General features: G+C 41.9%; 1 protein-coding gene across 1 annotated transcript in view; it reads right to left on the reverse strand.

The window, feature by feature from the left end:
* Window positions 1–587: 587 nt before the first annotated feature.
* Window positions 588–14,351, reverse strand: part of HS6ST1 (heparan sulfate 6-O-sulfotransferase 1) — a 194,649-nt gene continuing 180,885 nt past the window's right edge. Inside the window, exon 2 of the mRNA XM_086468211.1 lies at window positions 588–1,296. Within this exon, the coding sequence (XP_086324337.1) occupies window positions 588–1,296 (709 nt within the window). The remainder of the gene's footprint in view (window positions 1,297–14,351) is intronic.

Here is a 14,351-nt window from a genome sequence, read left to right on the forward strand (position 1 = left end):
TTTTTTTGTCTTCCTTTATTTTTATGGTACTCCACTTTCTGGCAGTGGCTGCCAGCTGAAACGAAGTGACCGCCCTTGTGCTCAGATCACAGCCTGACAGGATAGCAGATCCTCAACTTAGTCATCATTATAATTTACTTACAAGCAATGCAATTTTCATCCCACCTCCAAAAACACTCACAAAAGAAAACCTCCATTTTCTTGTTTTTTAATGATATATCGTTATATTGTTATGCTGAGGGGATAAACAGATTTAAAAAATCCTACTTCTGCCATTTGAATTGGGAGGATAAGAAACATTCTTTTGTGTTTGGCCTTAAGAGTGGGTAGATGCATTTGTGCATTTTTTACCTCTGCATTATAATGTTGACCCTTTTTTATTTTTATGTATTTATTTATTTTTTTTTTAAGAATCTCATTGGTCTTGTAAGAAACAGTAAAAAGACCCTATGCTTAAGGAAGCAAACTATCTTCTGTTTTACAGACTTGCTTTTAAATAAAATATTTTTTGTTGTTTTTGTACTTTTACTTCCATGATCTTTTATATGGAAACCCTAGAGTATCATTAATATAAAAGTCTGCCTAGGCTACCACTTCTCTATAATATGGCTCATGTAGTCCTCAGTGGGCAAGCGTCCTTGCTCTTCGGTCTCTTCCTTGGGAAGCGCTTCATTGGACCGGTGAAGAAGCCTCTCTTCCCGATTCTTTATCCTCTGCTCCATCCTCTCTAGCTGCCGTTTATACTGGTAGCGCTGTTGGAAGAGGTCCTTTGCATAGTCATAGAGCTGCATGTCCAAGTCATTGAGCTCCTCAATCCTCCGGATGGTGTCATTATCCACCTCCACCCCTCCTGCCCTGGTACTGTTGTACTGCATAAAGGGCCGGATGAATTTCAGATTAAAAGTTCTCTCAAACAGGTACTGAGTCTTTCTCTGGAACTCTGTCAGGCCGAAGAAGGCCATGTCTTTGAGGTTCTTTTTTGCGCTCTCCAGCAGGATCTGTGCTCGCTTGTTCTCTGGGATGAAAGACATGTTGTAGCAGCCCACTAAGCTCAAGTCAGCCAACATCCTCACTTGGCGGTTGTTGGCCAAATTATACGGGCAATCCATGAACTCCTGCAGTGTGCAGCCTGACCAGTCCGTGCCTTCATAGCATGACGGCAGCTCTTCAGGAGTTGGTGTCCTGCCATCACACATGTGCAGGGAGGTCTTCCAGGTAGCTCCTCGTTGGACATGACGCCATTCGCTGAGGTAACGAGATACGGGGTCTCTCAGCAGTGTGATGTAGTAAAATTTTCTACAAGAAGAAGAGAAAATAAAATAAATATTCTGCTAGTAACAAGAAAGATGGTTGGGAAGCTGAGATCTAGAGTGCAAATACCAAAAAGACAAGAGTAAATCAACATGACAGCATCCATTCCACTGTACTTTTGGATTATTTTCTTCTTGCAGTAGCTCATGTAAAGTAGTTTGTGCAACATCAGACCCGTGTTTCTCTTTCTCACTGCCCACCATTTTAGTCTTGCCAAGGAGTAACACTTTCACCAGGTGATACATTTCCAGCAACAGACTGCAATGTCAGAACAAATCATCAGGATTCAACCAATCTACTGACTTCAGAGAGCAACTGTGACTTCAGGTACTGCGTGGCCTTTCACACGACCAGGTGCCTTCTGAATCAGTCAGGATTTGCTCTGCAGGACAGCTCAGCAACTGGTCTGTTTATGAGCTGGGCCTATCATTTTCACTTCATGCAGATGCTAACCAGGACATCTACTGCTTGACTGATCTGGTCACTGAGCTGAAATCGGGAGTCTGCAGTGAGTAGCAGAGTAACACCATAAGAACGTAAGTGAAAAATAACATGAAATCAGGAATGCAATATGCTTTGTAGAAAGAGAAGGCATGAGTTGCCAACCAGCAATAGCAGCGACAGTTTATTCTCATTTCAGCTAATCTGCTATCAATTCAAACAAACTTAAGACACACTTTTGACACGTGAGACTAAAAAGGAGGAAAAAGCAAGACAATCAGGAGGAACACACATAGTGACATGGGGCATTCTTGCTGTTCTAAGTAAAATGAAGTCCCCAACAATACAAGCTGTCCTTTGAACTGAAAACATGACAGCTGTCTTATACAAAGAGACCATCCAGCTTCAGCCCATGTTGAGCCTGGATAAAGTTCTGGGATTGATAATGATGGCAGTCTGCAACAGCCTTCTCCAGACAGAGGGAAATGGGACTTTTTTTCCCTGACTTCCAGTAGCTTGGGACTATGGTGTCTTCAAGTGTTTCTAGAACAATGAAATACCTTCTCTAATTGCTAAAGCTGGCAGGGAATTAAATCCACATGTGCTGCCAGCGCATGGGGCTGTGTGACACTATGCACAAATGAGAGCACCTGGTTTTGACAGGGTAATGCACACATACTACTGGAAATGCTTCATGTAAGGGTGGCGGTGGATTCATTTCCCCATAAGAAATGCATCTCTGCAATGCTGCTATGGCTCGCTGCCCTGCTGGCATGACTTGAGAGAGCTGAATGTGATGGCCATTGTGAGGGCACTGCACAGTTTTTCGAGGGAAAAAAAAATGTCTAATATTAACACATCCATATTTTCCTAGCACGTTCAATATTATTCTTCCTAGCAGTAACCTAAATTACTGAAATAAGAGTAATTTGATTTTAAGAAAATATATCAAAGACATTGCCTGGGAAGTCTGATTTTAAGGAATGTTTGGTTTCCCAATTTATTACTAGCTTTCCCAATTTATTACTAACTTGCTGAAGGGTTGTTCCAAAGCAGTAAATTTTGGTCTTTCCAACAACGGCAATGGGTGTCCACTGTGGCTGCAACTCCTCTCCTGCTTTCTGCCTTCAGAACGAGGGCTGGTAAAAACATTTGCTATTTTTGGAAACTCTTCCATCTCTCTCCATAGCAAGGGTATCACACTGTCAATTAATCCTGTCTCGTACTATCTGTGTACAGGGAGAGGGGAGAAAGAAGGGAAGCAGAGTGCCTAAGAGAAACACTTCCCTTAAATTTACCTCTTTTTCCTTCATTTACATTGCAGCCTGTAATGCTTCAACTATCCAGACTGAGATGCAGCTATGATTTATATAGACACTGCTAGGAAACCTCTAACAGATGGGGATAAAATATGACAGTGGAAAGAAAAGGAAAGCAATGATGAATGCCAGATGTTCAAGCAGTAGACACTGATGCTAAACACTACCAGCATTTTTTGACTTGTGAACTGCAGTGGACTTTTTATTTACATCAATGTAATCCAAAGGTTGCATTTTTTCCTGAAGCAGGTTGAAGCCAATTATTATTATGCGCCTTACAGAAGTAACTAGAAATTTCACCTAAGATCAGGGACTCATTTGTGAGGTATCCAAAGACATGGAGGATCTGATTCCTGTCCAAACCTGCAGTCTATACAAGTATGGTTAGGGAAAAAAAGAAGAATTAGTATCTGCATTTAGAGACAGGGAAACCACAAATATTAAATTATGTACATAAATTCAAATGGGTGCCTGTGGCAGAGCTGGCATGAATCTTGATACCTGTAAGCCTGAGTCCCGTTTGGTTTTTTCTCTCTGTCTCTGTTCAAACTTTAGAAGTAAATCTGATTAATAAATATCATGCAAAGCTTCTAGGGTCCATTGAAACAGACAGCTTGAACAGGACATGGACTGAAAAAAGGTTAAGGAACAAGTATTTTTTTCTTCACACCTGCACTGTAAGAGCAACTCAACTACCTTAGCTGAGGCAGTACCCTGGTTGGTATTTTACCATGAGCAATCCCTCTCTGAGATTCATCTCAGTGAATAGAAAGCATAGGAAAATAGGTTCCATTTTTTGAAAGTATACTGAATTTGATGTGCCCCTTTCCAGGTCTGTCACAATAAAGTGCTTGAAGGAGGGGAGCTTGCCTCCTAACACAGAAATAAGATGTATCTTTGGAAACTGGAATAGTGGAACTAGGCCCCTGGAGGTACTTTAGGAAGCTGCTCCAATGGCGCATAAAAAACCCAACCCAAACCAAACCAGAGACTGCAATGAAAAACAACAGTTTAAACCCTTAAGTTGAGATGCACCACTGACGCACTGAAAGTTATGCTCTCAAACCTGTATTGAGCTTTCTGGAAGGATGTTAGTTTCAGAGGTGCAGATTCCTTCAGCTCTTGGGAAAGTGAACAGCACACCTTTAGGAGGACTGCGGCCTCAGGAACCAGAGAGATGAGCCACTTAGGTATTAGATAAATGACCATGGAAGTATTCACCCAAGGTGCTTAAGATACTCAAGTTTCCATCCTCAAACTGTAACTTGGGGATTGCCTTTAATTTCAGAGAAAAGTTAGATATCTCTCTAAAGCATCATCTTTTAGCAGCATCGTTAGTAACATCGTGAGCCAGAAAGCCAGGGGAACTTTGCGCCAGCATGGTTGAGAACACAGTCAGTGCCGCTTGTCAGCAGTGGCTTGAAATTTATGAGGAACCACATGACCAGTAAGTTCTCTTTTGTCATCAGAGTTAAAATAAACTCATAAAATACATGCAGCTGTGGGTGCCCTTCCTTTCAGCGTGGTGCCCCAAACAGCTACTTAACTTAAGTATTCCTAAAAGCTCATTTCAGAAGTGTGGTCTTCTCCGAGCCCAGATGGTTCCACTCAATACTGCCTCATAAAAAACCCAGACAGCCCCAGTTTGGTAATGCAATGCCGAGTCTCACTGGCCTTCCTGGAGTTAACAAGCTTGAGCAAGAAAAATGGACATTCTAGTTAGTAAGGTATTTCTTTTCTTTTTCTTCCCATGTGAAGCTGGGCAGAACAGCATTACTACTCTTGCAGGCTCCCCTTCTACATATCCATGGGTTTGTGATCCCCAGGAGGACAAAGAAAAGCAGAAGCCAAAGTCACACCTCTGCCTTTCCTTGCATTACCGTCTCTGGCAGTGCCAACGTGAAAATCCACCTGAAGCTCCCTGGGGCATTTGTAACTTCAGCATTGCATGCTCGGATCTGCATGCAAGCTGCACAGTTTTGTCTGAGGAAAGAATCACCAGCTTATTTATTAAACAGAGCAAAATCAAATCATGTTTTTGATAAACAATCCTGTATTAGAACTGAAGTTTCAGGGAGAAAAAAATCCAGTATTAGAAAGGAAGTGCAATCTTGTGGTTGTAGTACACAAATGAATTCAGGAAACTTGAGTGTGAGTACCCTTCTGTCAAAATTAGCCTGTGTGCCCCAGACAAATCTCTGTCTCTGTGCCTCTGTTTCCCATGTGTGAAGGGCTGACAATGTCTCCTTTGTCTGTTTTGGCAATGCAAAACGTTAACATCTTTTGGAGCAGGAACCATCTCCTTCAATGATTACGCAAAGCCTCTGTTTCAGCATGGATTGAGGTCAGAGGACAATAGTTAACTTGAGGCATATTTTCATGACACAGGCATCAGGGGCACTGTTGCCCTACAGGACTCCCACCCTGGACCTCTCCTTCCCGTTCTCACATAGGAACACAAAGTAGCCCTAGATTTGCCAGCAGAGTTTTTTCTTTTCTTTTTTTTTTTTTTTTTGCAGGGCCGTGTTGCAAATGCAGTCACTGAGCAGATCTGGGTTAAAAATAACCCTTTCTTGCAGACAGGAGGGAGTGGCTGAAGCCCCCATTTAGTAATATTCTGTCTTAATTCCTGTCAGCAGGTTCCTCAGCTAATGAAGGGGAAATTAAACCCTTCTTCCTCTAAAAACCAATTCCTTCTCTTTTGCTAATAACCAGTCAACATAATTCTGATAAAGTGACAGATTCTAAATATGATGCTATTATCTCTCTTCAGTTCATTTCCATTTATGCTTTCCTACACTTCTATTCAATACACCCTTCTTACTTCCCACTGCTGGTCTCTAAAATCTGCCAAGAACTGCTTATTTGACTGTACAGTCCCCTATTCTTCACTGTGACTAAATGCTTCCCTCCCACACAGCCAAAATATCTTATTTTTTATTTATACAGGTTCATCACTGAGCTTTGAAGTGTCCCTCACAGGAAAAGCAAAATCTATAACAAGTCCTTCTTGACTACTGTGGTGGTCTTCCATCAGATGAAAATAAGGATAGCCACTTCCAATCATACGTGCTTCACCCTGCCTGCCAGGAGGGGGAAGGGGAAGGATGCTGCATAGGTCAGCTTCAACCATATAACCCCAATCTGTCAAAGCAACATCTCCCCTGGTTACATTTTTTCTACTGCTGAAGAAAAAAAAAATTAAAAATCTTTCTATGTCCTTGCTGAATTAACTGAACTGAACAGGGTGTCTGCCAGCTTGCAGCAATGAGAAACACTCTGTTTTGTTTAAAAGAAGTAGTAGTGTCAAATTTGTGGCTGATTAAGGCATCTTTGTAAGCCAAGCTCATGTATTACACACTCTTCAAATAACTTGTCAGGGTCCTTATTCAATTCAGACTGGCTCTCACTATAAACAGGTTATTACTAAAACAACTAGTGATTTTGCCTCCCACCTACCCTGCCGTTAGTCTGCAGGGACTGAGGAAAGAGGAGCTAGAGCAGTCAACACCCCACTGCAATCACTTAAAACCTCACCTTACAGAGACAATTAAGGGGATTATGAGGTAATGGTTATCTCCAACAAAAATGGACAGTGTACCCTAAAGAAGCAGCTCCAGTAATGACTTACAGGTAAGTAATAAGTAAAGGTGCGTCAGGTGTCTCTAAGGATGGATGAGCTGAGATTGTGGCAGATGAAAGTTTGTAAGGAATTTATATTCTCATTATAAAGTCATACCAAATGTTTGACTTACAAATAACAGACATATGAAAAACTGTTTTACCCTTCTGCACAGAGCCACAAAATGACCTTCTGCTATGGTGGGAAACTCTGGGGTGCAGAACGCTCTCCTGCCGACCCCACCACTTGTCAGTTAAAGTTGCCTCCTGCCTTGTTTACCACCAGTACACCAAACCCCTGCTTACCACTTTTAAAGCCCAAACTTGCAAAGGCTGTACATATTTCCCTTTTTACTCTACAGTCATATTTCTTGCATAACAAAACACAGTCTCAGTTAGAGATTGGAATTTAATATATGTACAATGATTACTTCCTTTGGTAGCAAATAGCCCTAATTTTCCTCACTATTTCCTCTCATCTGGTGTTCATTTAGACTCTTCCTGCATTTCACACACAATAAACTTCAGCCCTTTAAAAGTCATAGAAAAAGAAAACCCTAAACAAATAAACAAGTCTCTTCTGTCCCGTATGTTTAAATAAAGGTTGCCACACAAAACACCAAAAGCCAAGAAACTTAACAGCAAAGCCAATCTGCCAGTACTCAGACTGCGTAAACACCTACATCAATGTTTTTCTTTTCCAGTAAATGAGGGGGGTGTCTTTACAGTAAGTCAGTGCTTGCTGTGGTAACTGGGTTTGTTTTGCACAGTTGGGTTTGTTTTGCCTGATGGTCTCTGCTCTTGGGACTCTGCTGACTAAAAGATGGGATGTTTATGAAATGTACCAACAAACCATTATGCAGGCTCTACTCACCCTCCAGATCCTCGCTCAGGGATCCTTCCTAAGGCCCGATTTCGCCATGGGCCGACTCCTGGTGCGGTGATGCCTTGGCCATGCTGCTGACAGCCCGCTGAGAGCTAACCCCTGAGAACAACCCTCAGGCTGCTTCAGGGGTTGGAGGCAGAATACTCATACTCTCGTACTACAGACAAGTTGACATGCTTTCCTTCCAAATGGAAAAATTAAACTCTCACAGACTCTCTCACCTGGATGCAACCCAAAGCACAGGTTTCTCAATACACAAGGGTGGGTTTCAGCAGGAAAAACTGGGTGTTTCAGTCCAGCTACCCTTTCTTGAAAAGGAAGTAGCATTGTGGGGATGCTGCACTCTGTCACAACTTGGCTGTATTTTTGAGCGTGTTCAAACCAAAGGCTGCTATATGAATGCCTCTCTGTGTGTGGATGCTCCAGAAACCACTCATCTGCTTATCCTAATCTCAGGCATATGCAAAGTGGAGTCTAACGTGACACACCAGCCCCAAGAAACCACTAATTGATCTGCACCCCCAGCTCCTGTTAAGGCAATGGGGGAGTAAGAAAGACTGTTCTTCCAGGATAGCTTAGATGCAGTTTAATACAAACATATATTCCTGCATTCCCAAGAAGGGTGTTTAAAAGTGGATTGTGGAGTCTGTGGAAGACCCTGGCTTAGCAAGCTGGTGTCTGCTGGGTGCTCAGAGCTTTGAATCCTCGCTGACAAGGGATGTCTTAACTCCCTCTGAAACACAGGATGGGGTGTGAGCACCAGCAGTCTCTGCAAAAAGAGCCCTTCTATAGCTGGCAACATTAATATGGCTTTTGGGGCTGCAGCCTTACCTGCTGCCCTTCCAGTTTGCAATTGCTGCCCAGGAGAATTGCAGTAGGACTAGATGATTGTTGTAGGTCCCTTCCAACTGTTCTGTTCTCTTCTATTCTAAAAATCTCTCGGGGAAGAACAGATTAAAAATGGAAAAACAGAGTCAACTCTAATTCCAGCAGCTACAACAATACCAGCTGAGGGTTTAAGTAGATCTCTACCAGATTTTGGAGTGCAAATGAACCTGAGATTATTTAAGTCTGGTCTTTTGGATTTAAATAGCTATGCAGTCAGAATCTATTACATATTTCTGTTTTTCAGTAGGAATTAAAATGTGATATAGTCATTAAATATACACTTTAAAATATCAGTACTATTTAACCCTGAGTTAAATTATTTAAATGTGAGTAGGCATGCATGAAAAGCCACACCTCTCTTTTTTCCCCTGTGTATTGAATAAAATGTGGAGGATTGTGAGTGCTTCACAATCCTGGTGATGCAGCCTTTCATCATACCATGAACAATCATGCTGCAGTGCCAGCCAGGGAGTGTGGAGCTTGTGCGTGTGTGTACCTGTGTATACCAAACACGGCACATCTTTCTTGCAAAGGCAGTAGAAAAGATAACAGAAGCTGACAGTGAAGGAGACAAAAGAGCGAGCAGCAGCTCAAGCATTTCAAGGAGGAAGAACCACTCCTCTGTCCACTCAGAACAACTTTAAACAAAATCTCCTCTTTTGATGTTCACAAGACACGCACAGGCTGAGTTACAGCTTTAGGAACACCAGACAGAATCAAACACAATTGCAAGGGCCTTCACCGGCCTGGTGGTGAGGAAACCTGCAGACGTGAAACCAAGGAAAACATCACCCGGCAGTAATCCAGCCTTGACTTTGGAATATGTAGGAGCAATAATGCTGTGTGTCTGCACGAGCCTCTGCACACATAGTGGCTGCATTGCAGTAACAGTGCAGTGTGAGGCGTCTCTATTTAAAGTTGATCTGCAAAGAAACATAGGTCTACAAAGCAATAGTTGGAATACTATTACATACATATTCCTTTTACATAGATATTCCTTCTGAATTGTATTGGCAAAGGGTGCAGAGCTGCAGCAGGGGTACAAAGGATGTAAATCAGCCCCTAGGGCAGATGGGTGAAACCATGCTTTGTTAGAAAGCTGGGAGGACACATGTAGCCTTAATACCCACCGTGGGGGTGGCAGTATGAATGATACAGACTATTCCATACTGATGAGATAGATATGGTAATACAAGGGAGCATTTTATGCCTGGAATCAAATGCAGCATCAAGACAGGTATGGTTGGGTATTAATTTCTCTGAAAACCACCACAACTGGACACTTTCAGGCTCATTATCTCCATAAATGAAATGAGGGTATGCTTTTACCTCAGATCTCAAGTGTTGTGCAGTACTGATACTTGCTGTATTCATAATACACCATTACACACTCAGCCCCAGTTCAGATTTGTTAGCAATATACTACTAATAGGCTTTTACCCAGGAAACTAGTATGGTCCTATCACCCTCATGTCTCATGACTATCGTATATCCAATTAGCAGAATAGACACAGACTATAAGTTTTAACAATATCTCTGCTTTTCAAGAAAATTGAGCTGCTGTGTAAGCAGAATCTCGTGTTGCACTGTCTCTTACAACTAAGTTACTAAAAAAAGATACATGACATGTTATGAACCTTAGGAGTGAGCCGCCAGTCCATTTTTCAAAATGACAGATGTGATGAAAATTGGCCAAAGGCTTGGAAAAAAAAAGTGGGGGTCAGGGTGAGGGGAGCAGATGGGGGCAGAGAGGGAGGCATTCCAGAACACTCTGGAGCCTTGGACTCCTCTAGGACCCATTAAAAGCTTATGTTACTTGCACTGTTTATAAACAAGTGCTTTCTTTTGCCATCATAACCTTCCTCATATCAAGTGCTTAGGAACCGTTGACTACTGTCTTCTACTGAAGCAAGGCACCAAAAATGACAGCAAGTTACAAATCAAATACCTTTGATTTATTACCTTTCCCAAGTTTCAGGAGGTTCGTTGTGATTCCTAAGTGACCTTAGGTAAACTGACTAATCAATAGCACAGCTGAACGCTGACAGACTGCAATGGAAAGTTTCGCTGCCAGAAGGATTACATCAGTGCTGGCAGAGGACAGACGGTAGAAATGTTGACTGCAACCCATGCCTATTCTTTGCATTCTTTTGCTTTTATTATTGCCCCTGCTGTCATCAAGGTAGGAAATTTCAGGATGAAAAACCACTGCCACTCTCCATAAGAAAAATTTTTACTCCCTTCACTTACCGACTCTATTGCAGAGACTTTCATTTTTGTTGATTTGAGCATTACACAAAATACAGACTTCAGTAACACATTACAGCCATATTTACTATAAAATATTTGCTAGAAGGGTACTCTACCCACTTTTTTTTTTAGTTTCTCCCTGTATGTTAGATACACTAGAGTCAAGCAAGAAACAAATTGGAGCCTGAACAGTAATGAGACATTTGCAACGAGACACTGAACTTTTAATCTCTGTGTCAGAGGCCAATTTGCACTGGATAGGTAGCATAAGATGGCAGTTTTCACCCTATCACTAGACAGTTTAAGTCGAAAACATTCGGGGTCTTGTTCTAGCTCCAGGGGGTAAGTGCTGTCCCTTAATAAACTGCCAGTGCAGGCTGCCATGTTATCAAGGAGGCTGCAGTTGTAAGTCTCCCCCTTGTCATCAGGACTGAGATGCACTGGTTCTGCACAGAAATCTGCACAGCTTTGTATTTTGCCCTGGGAAGAGAGAGAATGCCAGGGATTCAGCCTCCCCAGGTGTCAGGATGGATACAAAGAATAAACAAGTGCATATTTTACCTAATAAAGCAGGATTCCTGCATGCTTCAGGATGTAGAAGAAAGAACTATCGAGATACTGCCACACAGAAAAAAGAAAAACAGAAGCAAGTTGAAATAGTGCTAAGGCAAAGCAGAAGTAACTACGCAATATACAAAGATATTTATCTGAATCATCTGCAAACAAAGCAGATAGGCTGGAATTTGCATTTTCTTTTGAACGGTAAGCCAGCTTCTTGGGTGAATCACAGGAGCTCCACTGGCAGTGAGAGTCAAGAAAGATTCAAGAAAAGTGTAACCGCATGATAGACAAGAAACGTGTCTCCTTGAAGAAGATTAAATTATAAAGAAACCATATAGGAAGATTAAGGGAGCAAGAGTAGTCAGAGGAGCAGATATTTATCGCTTATGCAGGACAACTGAATTCCTCGGCAGCTGCCTGCCTCAGCTGAAAGGGATGCGATATTTGTGTCAAGCAGCTGCAGTTGCAACACAGACACCCATGAGTTGGTTGTGGATCAATCTTGTTCCAATCAAAAACTGATGGATGGCAGGGTGAGAAGACTCAGGAAACAGAATCGAGATGCACAGAATTTTGAAACTAGATTGACATGTCCTGGACATACAAGTAAACAGTATAACTTTCAACCAGCCAGGGTACATAAATAAATAAGACATCCCAAGGAAGAAAACCACAAAGAGCAGCACAACCCGTTCCTGGAAGCAGCCACAGCACAAGCTGTTGCAAGGGTTTCTGAAAAGCTCTGCTGCTCTCTGAGCACCACGTACGGCTGCTAGCAAAAGGGAACAACTACTGCCCAGCTCAGCCAAGCAAAGCAAGGTGAAACTACATACTGCCATACACCTAATGGCATGAGATAGGTGACTGCCTCTAATTCCATTTACCCCGTTCCTTCTTAAAAGTAGTGCTGGGAGAGTTCCCACACTGCTGCTTTTCTTGCAAATAGTCATGTTCATGGCTTACAAAGAGTACCAAAGCTCCCTCTTCTCAATTAACTGACTCTCCCTTGCTCAGGAATAGCAGATGCTGTCAAGCAGCAAATAGATAATCCTCACAAAAGCAGAGCTACTGATCAGTCACTTTTACATTTAAGTCACTTGGTGTGGCCACTGCCTTATACTGTTTTTCTAATTAATTGCACTGGAATGCACTTAAGCAAGCCCTGGATCAAAGAATCAGCTGCAGAGATTGAAATAAATCCTGTCTGCGTTGCTAATGCCTTGGAAATGGATGATTTGCTAAGCATTCAAAATCCTGGGTACCAATGGTTTAGAACTACAGATAGTATGAGACACTTTCAAAGGAACAGATTTAAGAATAGAAAGCAAAAAGTTCCCTTAATTTACTAGTAAAAGACAATTAAACAAAGGCAATTGTTCAACAAAGTTATTTTGAAGTTTGTGTATCTTAAGTTCCTTATTCTCCACTTTCCTATCACCAGAAATCACAGTACAGAAGTGTCAACTTGCATTATGGCAAAACTTTATCATCATTACAGATTTCTTTTTTTTTTATTTGCTTTTATGAAGGGTTGAAATCTTTTCAAAATAATGATAAATAAAAATGACTTGGGATGGATGTGTTACCAGCTGGCGCAAAAATCACTGCCTCTTCCTGAATGAGTCTCTCTCTCATGGTTTAGAACATCAGCAGAATGCCCTTGATTGATTTACAATTTACTAATCCAGCCATCATCATCCATAATTCTACAATAAACTACGTCACTTAATGTAGCCTTTACAGATGTTCTAAAGTTCTTTCCCTGCCTTTTAGGAGGTGATATCTACACAGCAGCTGCAGACGCTAGGATTAGCTGGGGAAGAAAAGTCTGTCTTCAGCACAGGAAAACATCCCATTTTCCTGTAACAATGCCCTGACTTTAAAGCTGAAAGACATGCTGCCAACCTTGATATATCCGGGTTCAATTATTAAACATCAAATGTCTACATGCATGTATGCATCCCCCCTGCCAATTGGCAGGAGTAACAAGATGCCTGGCTTCTGTCTAGAACACATTATTTCCTGGGAAATCAAGACATTACTAAAAGCCGCATGCAACAAATCCATCAAAGGGTATCAGCAAAAAGCAATGGAACTCACATAGGCTGTGCCAGCATCAAGAAACCCATGTTTCAGTGCATTCTGCATGTGGCACAGCATCAAGAGTCAGACCTAAGTAAGTGCTTAGAGTTTCCTCTTAAAAACACCACAGAAGTCAGGCTGAGGCAGGCAGGAAGGGCTGCACCCTAATGAAGAGGGTGCTATTCATTATGCTGTTACTATAACCAATACCAGCCCTTCCTGACAGCACAACTGGAGACTTCATGGGCATCATTACTCATTTTTTCATAAATTGCTGATCTGAAAACAGTAGGTTAATTCTTGGTTTCAACTTCTTTTGCTTGAGCCTGAAAACAACACAGGATGAGCTGGCCTGCAATTAACACTTTTGCTAATACTGATTCTTAAAGAAAATAAAAATATGTAACATGCACAGTACAAGGTGCAGGCATTTTATACCAGACAGCACTAGTACTCTCTGCCAACCTCAGCAGTCACAGTTCATTTAAAGCAGGCATATAGAAATATCCAACAGGAATTGTCAAAGTGATGGTTTAGGTCACCGAAACAATTTCTCTCCTAAGTGAATCACCATACTGAGAAAGCTAACAAAGACTGCAAAATTCATTAGCTGAGCAGTGCTGGAAAGGTCTGCTCGAGATCCATCACTGATCTGTCTAGGCCAGCCAGCATCCTGTCTCTGACAGTGCCCTGTCCCAGGCAAAGCTATTTCTAACTACAGGGATCCTCTTGTTTCCTCTTAGCTGCATTGCAGGAATCACAAATCAGACTCATGCTCTGGGTCTTCAGAGGGACATTTGAGTCTTCAAAACTTCAACAACCATAGGATTTCTCTGTTGGATGATCCCTCAGATCAATTCATTGTAAGGCTGAAAGAGCTAGCAAATCTGAGTGAATGTAAGGTCCAATGAAATACCAAGTGGGTATTTCACAGGGACAGCAGCCCCGGACTGTGAAGAAGGCGTATCATGCCCTAACAAAGCATGGGTTCT

Source organism: Leptosomus discolor, chromosome 7 (assembly GCF_034619465.1).
Source record: "Leptosomus discolor isolate bLepDis1 chromosome 7, bLepDis1.hap2, whole genome shotgun sequence".
In the NCBI taxonomy this organism is placed as follows: Eukaryota; Metazoa; Chordata; class Aves; order Leptosomiformes; family Leptosomidae; genus Leptosomus; species Leptosomus discolor.